Source organism: Rhopalosiphum maidis, chromosome 1 (genome assembly GCF_003676215.2).
Source record: "Rhopalosiphum maidis isolate BTI-1 chromosome 1, ASM367621v3, whole genome shotgun sequence".
In the NCBI taxonomy this organism is placed as follows: Eukaryota; Metazoa; Arthropoda; class Insecta; order Hemiptera; family Aphididae; genus Rhopalosiphum; species Rhopalosiphum maidis.
The window spans coordinates 33,107,421-33,122,261 of record NC_040877.1 but is presented as its reverse complement, the minus strand read 5'-3'; the positions used below and the strand labels follow the sequence as shown (position 1 = coordinate 33,122,261).

Genomic DNA, 14,841 nt, shown 5'->3' with positions numbered 1-14,841 from the left:
CACAATAATAGAAATTTACATCAGCATAAATAGGGGGCTTAGCCCCCCTGTATTTGTATTTAGCCCCCCCCTATAAGGTTTTACTTTTTAGCTTCAATTAGCCTTCAAATTATTTTTAACTTTGATTTTCTAGGACTCTATAGCCCCTGTAACTATTAAATCCTAGTTACGCCCATGGAAATGTAATTAAAACTTAGTCATCAAGTTTATGTCTTTAGAGTTAAGATAGTATATGTATTATTAATTTTACGCAATTGATAGAAAAACTAAAAGAATATTATAATATGAATTGCAATAAAATATCAAAAGTAAAAAAATAGTGTTGTTGCGTTATATAACTTAGTAGATCTATAGGTAAAACGTGATAAAAATCTAAGTATTTTAAAAAACTTTAATACGAAACATGAAGACTTTTATTATATTATTTTATAATTATATAGGTAATGACAACGGGTCTACACATTTAATTTTAACGCAATTTCACTTTTATGTATAGAATAGTTCAATAATGGATATTGGACATGTTTACACTAATAAATTTGAAACAAAATACTTGTTAGAGTAGATATTAATTTGTGTATATACTTCTTTATTTTTATGATTTTTTTGTGTATTTAAGTGGTAATTATTTATCACATATCATATAACTTGTTATTTTTTTATAACATTCTCAATTAAGTATTAAATAATATTATATAATATCATTAGTTATAAATACTAGTATTTATAATAAATAGTACTATTATGATATATTATGTTAAAATTTAAAACAACTGGTGAGTTTACCCGGAGAGGAGGATTATCTAATATTTATAAAATAGTTTAAATTTATTCCTAGAACTCAAATTTTTTACCAAAATAATTATATAAGATTACAATAGCCATTTGTTAATAGTATAAATATTATAGAAAACTGTTTCAGTATTTTATCAACACTATTTTAGTAACTACATACATAGTGAATAGTTCACTGCAGCATTTAGACATCTGAATTTATAGATTCATCTAGTGGCTTGACATTTACCGATTATTATTTATTACATTTTTTATTTATACATAAAACATAGTAAAATATAAAATCATTACTGTAACGATTTGGATATCATGATATTAACGTATGTCTAATGTTTATACATTTTACATAATACATAATATAATATTTTAATTACTCAACCATCAGACAGAGCCTCGTGTTCTTTAATAAATGAATAAATATTGATTGCACTATTCAAACATGTCAATTCCATTTTATTTTTGGACTTTCATAATTTCATCATAAATAATCAATGATAATATATACCTATATGGCTATATTTATTTTATGATTATGGACTATGATATATTATTTAATAATTTATTTATTTCTATAACGTTTTCAAACGGCACAATTTCTGAAACATTACATTGATTTAATAAAAACTTAATTGAGATCCGAAAAAAATCTGGTTGAGTTACAGTCAAATTGATATATTATGAAAATTAATTATGATATATTATACTAAAATTCAGATTAATACCACTAAGATTTATGATCACATAAATAAAAACAAAATCAATTGTGACGTCAATTCAAAATCAATAAACACGAGTTAGTCGAAATAGTGTAAACAGCATAGCAAATAGCAATTCGAAAGAAAATTAGAAATGTTACGATAAAGATCTTCATTAAAACAAAATGTATTCTCTGTACAAATTTATAATCTTTATTATTTATACAATAATATAGCCATAAAGGCATATAGCTAAATGCTCGCTTATTTAATTGGTAGAAAACTAGAAAATAATAAATCTATCTTTAAATAATATGTCTTATATACAGACGTAATTTGATATATATAAAATAAACAACTTAATTAAATAAGACATGTAGTGGTCACCATGTAAGTTGCCAATTGGACACAGCGCATAATTACTAAAATCATTCTTAATGTTATATATTGCATTAATTACAAAATTTAGAATAATATGAGCTTTTACTTTATACAATGGACGATGATACAAAAAAAAAAAACTAGATAAAAAAATATATTATATTTTTATTATACTGCGCCATCTAACAGTTAGTAAAAGTGTTAAACAAGACTAGTTAAGCCACGAGATAGCGTACTAACATTCATGTCAACAATAGGTATTTATTATTATTTATTAATTCTATAATATACGAGTATTACATAAATAATATTATTAAGCTGAATAATAGTCTAGATATAATACTCCAAAAATATAAATTTTAAATAAATAAATAATTGATGGCACGTGATATAATGCAAACAGATAATATTATAAATTAATAGAGGTCAGATTTGAGATCATAAAGCAAAACTAAAGCGAAGGCTATAGTTATAAAATTCGCATACAATAATAATATTGTTTACGTATTATTAATTATATTTAAAAACTAAAATACAAATTAATGCATTAGTTATTGTCTTATTGCAAACGTAACATTCTAATAAATTGCGTAATAAGCTGTTACTTCAATTTTTCAAATTATTATAACAAAAATAATTTTGTTGGAAATTTATATAAAATAATATAAATGTATTCAATACGATTCACTTTATAACTTCATATTAAGATAGTATTAAACAATTTAGAAATTAAGCAAAACTGAGTTTAAATGCAAATATGAGGTTTTGTTCAAATTTTCGTCGTGTTTGATCTTTAAATTATCAAACCTTACATCATTTTTTGATCAGTCATTGATTATTGGTGAAGTGTAAAGATATCCCGCGTAAGTATCATAACTTATACTCAAATTCAAAGAGATATCATTAACAATATCATATTTTAGAAATTACTAATATTTTATAGTCTAGAAAAATAACACATTAATCACTTGAGTAATTTAAAAAAAAAATTTAAAAATGTATAACGAAAATGAGAATAATCATATAAACAATTTAAACGGTCCCAGAAAAAAAAACAACAACATTACAATCATTTTAAACGTCTTTTAAAAGTTATTAGTAAACATAAAATGTTTGTAATAGACAGCCACGGAAGTTGTATCCTGTAGGTAAGAGGTGTAAATAATAAGTGTATAAAATGATTTTTATGACAATTGAAAGTTCTTGAGAACACTTTATAAATCTGACGTAAATGGACGCCTACACTAATAAAATACAATGATTTCACATGTTATAATTTATGAAGATAACACTCATTTTAGTTATCAAGACACAAAGTGTATATTGATATATATAGATATATTAAGTATTGCAATAGTTAAAATGGAAAAAAATCTGTTCGACTAAATTGGGTAGAAGGTTCTCTAATAAATAACGAATAATAATAGGAAATTGAAGATGAGATCATTGAGTGGAGGACATTGGATGTAAACTGAACATATATTATTTGAATGATTACGTTTTACATCAGTGAGTCACTAACTATACGTCCACACCTATTTGTTTTGCAATAATAAACTCTTGTATCTATAATGCCGGACAAGAATGACGTGAAAGTTTTTTTAACTCAGATAAATTTGGTATAACTAACTTAATATTATGGACCAATTAGCAATACATCAATATATTTTAATTTTGTTATTTATTATAGGTAAAATAAAATTTTAAGACTATATTGTATACACATAGTTTTAATGCAAAATCCTAATGCGTAATAACTAACAACTAATAAGTAACTCAAACCAGTAAGTATGTATTTATATTAGAATGTTCAAACTTTAAATTGTTTCAATTTTATAAGATATTATAGCATTTTTAACTCTTACCTATATTCAATTTCAGTTATTTAGTTACACGTTACCTATAATCAAATAATACAAATCAAAAATCCTTTGGTGCAGAATTAATTATGTAATTATTTACTAGATGAAATCACTACTGAAATTTAACTTAAAATACGCATATTTAAGATATTTTTTTTTTAATTAACGGTTTTTTACAATTGTTTACATTTATTGCGTTTTTTCATGACTAATGTGAATTGAATAATGAATAATTCTAATATTTTATAATTTGACCAAAAATTGTATTAACTTACAAAAATGAAATTCATTAAAAGGTTTGATAGTATTATAATATCCAATATCAAATTTCACTTAAAATTGATATTAGTAACAGAAAACAGTGTTAGTAAATTATATTTGTATAAATACTAAATATATAACATTATTTTAAGATTAATAGCATAGCTTAGTTTATGTGGCAACTGGCAACTATTAAAAATATTATTACTAGCGAAGTTTACACGGTATATTATAGAGATTGATATCGATTTGCTTCTGAGGGATGCTAGGGTGAGAGTGTATGTTGCACTTGTCAGTTGCCATGGAAACATCTGTGGACCCCAAATGCTGTGAATAGCAAACCATCAAAATATATAAAAGTCCGTGCATTATCCTTTAAGATTTTTCCCTTACGTTTATAAAAAAAATTAACAACTGATAATAAATATATTTTTCTCATAATATATTAACAATCGATATTAGAATTACTAACTTCTTGGAAGGTACTATAATTTTTTATTAAGTAACTCAGAACTTTATAATAAACTATGTAGAATGTAGATACTTATTGTATACATTTTATTATATTTTTATAGAAATGTATAAACAATTTTATATAAAAACTATTGTTATTTGTGACATTGTACATATATTTAAGAATTCTGAACAAACTTTCACTGAAAAATGTATTTTAAGAAAATAAAAGAAAATAACCTATAATAATATATTATACATGTTTCAACCAAATACAACAATATTAATTATGATGATTAGACAAAATAAATAAAACTAATAGTTTATTTATAATTTGTACAAAATAATAATTAATGGAAGATTGAAGTTAACTAAATATTATGTAAGTTTTTAGTATAAACTTGAAATCGACATAAAGCGAAATAAAAATAAATAATAAAAAGTTAAATATAAAATATAGAATTGAAAATAATTTAAATACAGAGTCTAGATACTGTGGGCTAGGGATTAAAAAATTAACATAAATCTTGAATCATTGATAAATAAATGAAAAATATTAAAGTGTATAAATGCCATTCCGTTAATATTTAATACCATTGATTTATCGGAAAATTTGGTTCATCGTGTTTCGATTAATTAATTAATATAATTTATACCTAATTATCTATGTTGTGTTTTTATACATATACTCAAATATATAATTTTTAATGTGAATTCAACAGTAATAACTGAATTAATAGATAATTATTCTATGCTATATAACTTCTTTAATATTTTAAGTGTAAAGAATTATTTTCATTTTATCTTACAAAGCTGACAAATAATTATTATCCGAAAAAATATTTATACATTTCAGTAAATATTAGTTTAAATTCTAATAATACTTTTTAAGATTTTTGTAGAAATATTTTGTGCCTGCAAATAATATATTCCAAGATACAAATATATAAATAATATGTATGATACCTATTTAGTATTTACATAAAAACATCTTGCTTGTTTGTATTAATAAATCAAAATAATTAATGTAATTTAAATAGACTAAACCCGTTTATAGTTGCCAACATTTTACTCATCAATTTTATAAGTATGGAAGATTTCGTAATCCTTTTGAATTCATACAAAATATCTATATATGCATAATATTTTACTGTATGGTTGTTATACTGAATATATATTTTCTCCCCTTAACAAAGACTCCCGACTGTTAATGAATCACGAACATCGTGTTGAAATTATTCTTTGCTTTGTTTGGTCCTACAGTTTAATACTACAATATAGATATTTATTATACAAGTAATATTTTCTAAAAAATGTATTTTAATCGGCTTACATTTGTTAAATAATACAAATATGTTTATACTTGTTAAATGTCATGATTTAATTATATCATTTTTTATATAATTTTAAATTATAATAATTACTTATTCAGTTTTAAATACTAAGTAAGTATAGTAAGTACTCAAGTAAAATTAATTCCAAAATCATACTTTAATGAAATATTACGTTTTAGAAGATCTATTTCTAGATGCATAAAATACATGTAGACAAAAATTATTAATTAACTATAGTGTCTATAAATGACACATTTTATTTAAACTTATAAAAAGTCTAAACCTAAGACTAAACTATTAAATACATATTAATAATACAATTTAATAGGTACATTTATTTTAAAATACAAATTTTGATAAAATCTTTTAAATAACTATGGTCTAAGAGTTATAATTAATTATAATCAAAAAATAATTCAATAAATAAAAAAATACATATTTAATTAAAGTAATTATTAGGGTATTATTAACTATTATTATAATTATACGAGTATAGCATTTAAATATTTATCACGCAGATAATTAAGATATAATTCGTCAACTGACAACAATTGATGAATAATCTTTATTAATTTGTAGATTCATTATTTTTTATTCTGTATTTTAAATATGAAACATAAAATTGTATTTCTTACTATCAAATAATAAATTTAAATATACTTTATATTTGTTTATTGAAAATAATTATATACCTATACTATTTATAAACATAATTATTGATTAACCTAGAATATATATTATAAACTATAATTAATTTGTTATCATCAAATATTCACTCAAACTACTTTATTAGAAGCAGTCTAATGACTACAGGGTTAAAAAAATCACCCCTATTTGAAAAAAAAATATAATAATAAAATGGCTTGACCTTTTGTACAGAATTACATGACATTATGAGTGATATGACCTTTAATAAACTTTTTTCCATGTCAGTGTTTTCAATGGCAAACAATATCAACCATTGAGCTTAATAACACTCGTGTACTGCTCCATAAAGCAAAAATGATGAATATAAACAGTTATTGCTGATATAACAATTTGTAATTCTAAACAATGAAAATAATACATGACAGTTTATAGAAACAATTACATTCGTTATCAACTTGGTCTAGTTACTTTCTATAGTTGTTGTTTTTAATTCATTAAATTATACAATCTACCTATACTTATACATGTATAGTACTCTATACAAGGAAATAAAAGGATATTCAGTGATGATTTGACATGAAAAAACTTCGTCAACGATTTCCCTCAATTTTTTTCGTATTTAATATATGAACTAAAAATTATAGTTAGGCCCAAACTTACTTCTTAGTAAACTATTGTACAAAAATTAATAAGAACCACAACAAAAATTAAATTTTTTTTATACATTATACAATTTAATATCTATATCATATCTAACAAGTAAGTAGTAACAATTATTTTCACTAATGTCAACCATTTCAATACACCTTAAAAATATTATTTTTTAATTAGATATTGATCTTTAAGCATGTAAGTATAATTAATGCCTAACTATTAAATCTAATGTCCCTTTATAGTCTCCAATGACATTTTATATTTATATTTATCATACGCAAAGGCTGTGAAGTATCCAAATAGGTCAAATGAGTCATAAGTATATGCCAAACATGATTGCCAAAACTATTTTGTTCATTTATAATGTTAAAATTCATTCATATTATTCCAACAATTTATAAATTCGATTACTATAAATTATTATTGCTTTTAATAATCAAAAAATTAAAATTAATTAAGGAAAGTAAATTAATAATCATTAAAGTAAATACATTAATATATTCAAGTATTTAATGATTTAGATTACATAAAAGAATAATCAAAATACTTGAACTAATAAGAAGCAATTCACTTGTTATTAAGTAATCAATTTAATTTAAATATGGAAAGTAATACAAAATATATGGATGTTATACTCGTATGTTAATCTGATATTAAATTTAAGAAAATAGCTATATACTTATCACAAGTAGGTGATTTTAAAATCTGAAGTTTATCAACTTATTATTTTTCTGATTTACCTATATTTGAATTCTTTATTTATCAGCATTATTTTAGTTATGTATTATATTTAATTAAAATATTAATATAATATCAGAATTATAGACATATAAAGGTAGTCCTCTGTTTTTCGATAGAGTAGTATTTGTCCTTGTATATATTGTATGGAAACAATACCAAGGTAAAATCGAAGTGTATTTCATAATTCTTAAAACCATTAAGGATGTTATGTCATTAATGTTAAAAATAATTCCTAATCAAAACGAAAAAAATCTTTGTACGACTACCTACATTCATTATGACAATACGAAAATGATTAAATTAAATATATATTATAATTATGTTGTTGTTATTTTTATAGCTAATCATGTAATATATATTTTTTTATAGAAATATTGTTATTATCAATACACGTTTTAAAATAAGGAAGTTAAATAAAAATGTATCCATCCTTATACCAAAAAATCACAAAATGAGGTAGGAATGTTAATTATTTTAATTAGAAAAACCTTTTGCTACTCGATGTCACGAAGGTTTATCACTAGATGCCTCCTTTACTCAAAACTTTAGTCTTTTTTAATTTGAAGTTAATTTATTTTATTTATAAACCTTAGAAATATTATTTGTGTTTATTGTAATATATATATATATATATATATATATATTTACAGATAATACAAATTCTAAATTTAAAAAAAAAATAGGAAAAAACATTTAAAAAAATCATTACTATATTTCATTATTTAGTATACAAATATTTCATGATATGCATTCGTGTTCATTATGTATAGAAATCAGAGAGAAAGCTTAATCTAAACTATCTTACTATACTACCAATTTCTTGTCTATACAAACTATCGAAAGTAAAAGAAATCACATATTATGTTATACGTTAGTCAGTATAATCACATACACTAAAATATGTTTATAAAGGTAGTTAAGTGGGTTTCTGCGTCAATAACTCATCACTACACTAAATTCACAAAATAAATAAATATTTAATTATCAAACCAATGAATTGATTTTATGTTTGGACGATTTTATGAGGTAATTATTATTAAACAAAATAAAGGGACCTACACAGTAGCACAGTTACATATTGTATTTTTTATTTAACTAATAATATAATTTCCTTAATACCTAATAAAATCTAGAGATCGTCTAAATTTTACCGTTTAAAATTTTTAGTGAATTATTCACGCTAAAATGATTCTGACAAAGTTATAAATATTATTTAAATTGTATAAATATGATCATGTAATTGTGTGTTTAATTCATTTACAAAACGTGTACTAATAATATAACTAAGATAAGTAGGTATACTTGGATAGGTACGTTAATTATTTAGTAAACGCATTAGTGCATTATTGTGTAGTTTTGCTAAGATGTACATAAATATATAATTATTATACTCGTATTTTATTGAAAATAATAATCATTGACCATTTTAAACCAATTCATAATTAGAATAATGAATAATGAGTATAATTATTAATTTTAGTATTTCACTATTTATATAATATAATACACTTTTTGGTTAATTATTAACTTAAAATTTCATTTTCTAAATCATTAGATTTTACGTGAATATTTTATTCATGGATAATAAATATTATAATTTAAAACAATAAAATAATAAGTCTTATTAAGTAGATTAATTTAAAATTTAAATTTGTAATTTTCATGAAAAGCATGTATTTAAACACATTTGACTAAAAAATATTTGATAATAGTAACACTATAAAGGTACGGTTTCCCTGCAAGGTCAAAGAGTGGAACAGCACGGCGTTATGACGCCATGTCCAGACGCTTACTATGTCCAGACCAGTAATTGATGACGTCTGGACGCTGCAGGGAAACCGTACCTTAACAAGTGTAAAAAATATACGTGCATTTTTTGAAAAAAGCCACCCATTGATAACATTATTCCTATTTAGAATAAGTTATAAGGTACTACCTATTGTAAATAATAATAAATAAATTATGAGCAAAGTTAAATTAAAACTTGCTAAGCTTAAATTTGATAGAATTTATTTTCTAACTTAAAAAAAAAAATATATTATAAATGATAAACAAATTGATATCATATTTATATTTAAATTATTTTATAATTATAATCCACGAATAGATATTTAAAAATTATACAACAAATAAATATCTTGAAAAAAACTTAAATCTTGTAAAAAAAATTAGTATAAAATTAATGAGTTAATAAAGTCAGTTTTAGTACTTGATAATTTTTTTATATCAAAAATAAAATAAAAATGTTACCTTAATACTGACTTATAAATTAAAAGTAATATGCAGTCAAATAGTCGTGTTAAATACGTGTAATATTATAATATACCTACTTATATAAATTCAAAGGAGACTAGTAGAAGTTTTATTGCATTATCACATAAGATTAATTAAAAGAATTACCTATGTTTATCTAAAATTGCAATAAAAATTAGTTCATAGTAGTATCATTAAATAACTACTTATATTTTTTGAAAAACACCTATTGATTGTTGTCAAAATATGAAATAAATTAAACCCAAAACTGTATAAATATAAAAAAAAAAAATTTCCGTTTAATTAAATTTTAATTTTAGTGGCTGTGATAAGCATTTTGTTTTAACACATTGTTATTTTATTATTTTTAGGACAGGATAAAATTATTAAAGAATTATTTATCTATTTAATATAGGAACGAAATACCAATACCTACGTATTTATAGAATATAAATATGTACCGTGTACCTACGTATAAATGAAATTAAATACATTAAATTTATACGTATATTTTGCAGAAGAATGTATTAATTAAAATTAATTTTTGATCTAATATTTATACTTATAGTTATCACTAATCAACATATAATTATCATCAAAACAAATGTTTATCATACCTATGGTATACTCCACGCCCAGATGGTCACGTACGAATACAATATAAGGTGGGCATGGTAGATTTATAAATCCACCTTGATAGTAGACAAATATATGTACCTAACCCTAATATTTATACGATATTAGTATTTCATCAAGATATAATACCATCTATAATATACGAATCGAAAAAAACTTTATGAGCATACGACGCCATCAAATCATAATATTCATAACAGTAGCATCTGGCTCATTTTATATAATTATTTAATTTATTTCGACAATTAATAATAATCCTAGCACAACATAAATACAGCTATTAAATAATTTACTAACAAAGTTTCTTTAGGTGCTACACCACAATCACAACACTATAGTCACGAAATAGAATCGCGTTTTTTTCAAAAAAAAAAAAAAAAACAGAAATGGCATCGTTCATCGAACGTGACACATTGTAGTTTGATACCTACACAAAGACCTAAAATAATCCTGACCTAACCAAAACGTTGAATTTCTGTCTATTCAAATAATTTTATGGCTTACTTATACATATTTGAAAGACGATTTTAGTTAAGTTTTTACAAACCAAATGCTACCAGTCCTACCTAATACATATAGTAATAATATTTACATCGCGGACATTCAACATATCTAGTATATTATTGAGAGCACGTCGTAAACACAGCGCAGATAATAATAATAATCTAATAAATTAATAATATACAGTGATGATAAAGTATATAAATTATAATTTACGAATTGGTTGCAATAAACCGCGATGCCGCACGCACAAACTTAGACTCCGTGTATTGGTTATATATATGCCTACCTGACTGTACGATTACGACTATACCTATTATACCTACTGTAATAATAATATTATATTATTATGTCCGGTATGATATGTACCGTTCGGTTTCGGTCCGTCGATGGTCGGAGGGGACCGGGTTTAAGCGGTGGAGCGGAGAGGACGGGGCACATAACGAACTGCTCGCGTACACATCGCGCGCCCGGTACGAAACGCATAACTGTAGTATGTTCACAGGTAATAATATTAAATTATTATTTTCGGACTCTTTAATGCGTACTATACATCTATGTCTACAGTTCTACATACATGCACACCTACCGCGCGGTCATTGGGTCAGCGCGGCAAAAGCAACGCGACGCTGCGGGTCATCGTCTTGCCGAATGCGGTACTCCCTCGAGGCTTAAAGAGCCTTAGACCATAATAAAACATAATACAATAAGTCGCATCCAACGAACGTTAACACGTTTTAATACCCTATCTATGGTACGTCCTTGGTCTACCTGTATGGTAAATAGGGTTCACGATAACCCGAAAAGCCGTCACGGAGCACGTCTCGCGATTCAAATCTACTGCGGCGAGTCGGAGACGCGCGAAAAACATCGTGCAGTACAACTATTAACTATGTAGCATGGACTAAGATAATTAATATTTTAGTTCATGCTACATAGCGGCCACGTAGGTATTAGGTACAAGGTATATTGCATGTACGACGCAATATTTGATTTAACAGCGATACCGCAATGGCCATAGAACGAAAAACCGACAGTCGTAGAAACGTTATTTTTTTTGTCGATATATGTGATAATAATAGTTGCTATTGTTGCCCCTATAATATAATAATTATGCGGAATTCGCAGCTATATTATATCATAAAACACTTTCAGGTACTAATCGTCACTTGACCACTGTTATAAGCTATTATTATATAATTATTTTACACGGCAATTAGTATAGTAGGTAATCATAGGTCTATGACAACGTCGTGCGAACTGTTCACGTAAAATTAAAAAAACTTACCGCAAACGTTTAGCCATCCTTCGACCCGGCACGGGTACACGAGCTTGTTGGTGCAACGGGTCCTCCTGCCCGCGAAAGGCTTGACGGGGCCCGCGGAGGCTGTCGCGGCGTTGCGGTTCATTTCGCACAAGCGTCTAACGACGAACCGGCATCGGCATTAACACAGAGACGAAACGTTCGAAAACGGACACGATTTCGCGGGCACGTCGTTCGGTACACACGCGTAGACGGACGGGCGGGCGCGAACGACACGGGCGAATGACCGACGAGACGAACGACTGCAACGTGCGACTCAACTGGTGCGCCGGCAACGCGTGAACTGACTGTACCGCTGCGGCGCCGCCGCCGACCGCGGTCCGTCCGTGCCTCGGTGGCCGCCGTTGGCGTGCCGGGCCGGCGGCGGCGGTGACGACGCTGGAGACGCTGAAAACGGAAGGCCACCGGGCGCGCGCGTCCGCCGCCGCGTGCACGATTACCGGCGGAGGGGGTGTTGGGAGGGCGGGTGGCGCACCTTGTGCACACACACACTTTGTCGTCGCGCCGTCCGTTTTTATTGTTATATTATGCGCGCCGCAACCGCTCCCGCCCGCCAACTCGCGTCGTCCGTTAAAAGCGAAAAAGAAGCGACGGCGACGGTTTTTTTTTTCCACAAATATTACTATCGCGTACGTCCGCTCGACGACGACGACGACGACCGCCACCGCCGCACCCACTACCCCTTACCGCGTACGACGACGAATGCTACGCGCGTACGCGATTGTCGATTATTATATGGCAACTGGCAAGTGCCCGGCGGTTATTATATTATTATAATTGTTGTTGTGTTGTTGTTGTAGTTGTTCATGCGTATTTTGTTTATAGTACTGTGGATAGGTACTACAGGTTTTGGTCCTAAGTGCCGCGGCAAGAGGGATGAGTGGGCGTTTGTTGTGATGACGAAGTTCCGCAGTAAAGTTGCGAATTTCGTTTTTGATCAGAAACGAATTACGATAAAATCCGTTTCGTGAAGGTATACTTTATTTTAAGTAAGGCCACGGTGATTACTACGGTTACTCATACTCGTGCGAAACGTCTCGTCACTTTTGTTTTTGGTATTGGCGAATATGTTTGGAGGGAATCTTGTTAGATTCCCTAGGCGACTGCATAAACTAAAGTATTTCTTTACCGGAACGAATGTGCATGTAATAATACAATCATAAAATTTGTATAACAACAACTGGTAATATTATATAACAATCAATTTCGATTTTCTTATATATTTTTGTATGTTTTCTATTTAATATTGTATACAATTTATCGGGCTTATAATAAATTTGTTATCAATCATCGTTTTCCAATAAACATCGTCAAATATTGAAATGTTTATTAAATTGCCTAAATTCGAAGAATGTCATCTTGTTTTACTCAACAAACTAATAAACACTATAATAATATATTAATATGGAATATGGAAATATCTATATAAACGTGAAAAGGTACTTAAGCGTCTTAACCACTCTTCTGCAGGTCGGCGTGCATATCTTGATTTAATTTTGTCATAGAAGTTTGTATGTATTCGTATGTATCTACCAAGAGATACGTTCTACGACATTATATTGTACTTATGTTTACAAGATAATCCTATAAAATACGGGGAACCTGCATACAATGACGCAATGTATTCAATTTTCTACAGGGCAGTAAGTTGATAATAATCGTTGGCTATAAAGCCGAAAAACGTAAAATAATGTTTGCAGAGCGTCGTTAAATGTATAACGTATTACGCTATATAGTACCACGTATAATTTATAGGGTAGATATTATTATCACTTGTACCTACGACCTGGTACCAATATTTATCATGTACAAGGGTAAAAAAAATTAAAATATGGTAGAACAGTGAAACAAATACTATACACCATTAATTAAAAATAAAAGGACTTAATTACGGTTTAAATTTCATTCATGATAATTTTTCTTTCAAGAGGGATCTCGTACATCGTTTACGTCATTCCACGGCTCCGAGTTTTGCGCCAAGTCCCTGTGACATGACGACATGACGCTCTGGAAAGTAGAAACAGTTGTTGTTGACGGTTTATATAGACCCGACGCGATTATTGTTCCGCCGACGCCACAGTTGGATTCAGTCCAATTGTCATCGATTGCCGACGAGGCGATAGGATTGTGCCCCCTCTATCACTATTCGGTCAGATTGGTCTAAATATATTCATCGTTATAGTCGTAGTCGTTATTATATTATTTACACATACACACATATATATATATATATATATATATATAAATCTACAACATATACATATATACGTCACTGCAGCTACAAGTTATTGCCACGCGCGCTG

General features: G+C 27.2%; 1 protein-coding gene across 1 annotated transcript in view; it reads right to left on the bottom strand.

The window, feature by feature from the left end:
- Positions 1-12,806, bottom strand: part of LOC113550018 (probable Ras GTPase-activating protein) — a 130,857-nt gene extending 118,051 nt beyond the window's left edge. The window contains exon 1 of the mRNA XM_026951601.1: positions 12,503-12,806. Within this exon, the coding sequence (XP_026807402.1) occupies positions 12,503-12,623 (121 nt within the window). The 5' untranslated portion in view covers positions 12,624-12,806. The remainder of the gene's footprint in view (positions 1-12,502) is intronic.
- Positions 12,807-14,841: the final 2,035 nt, after the last annotated feature.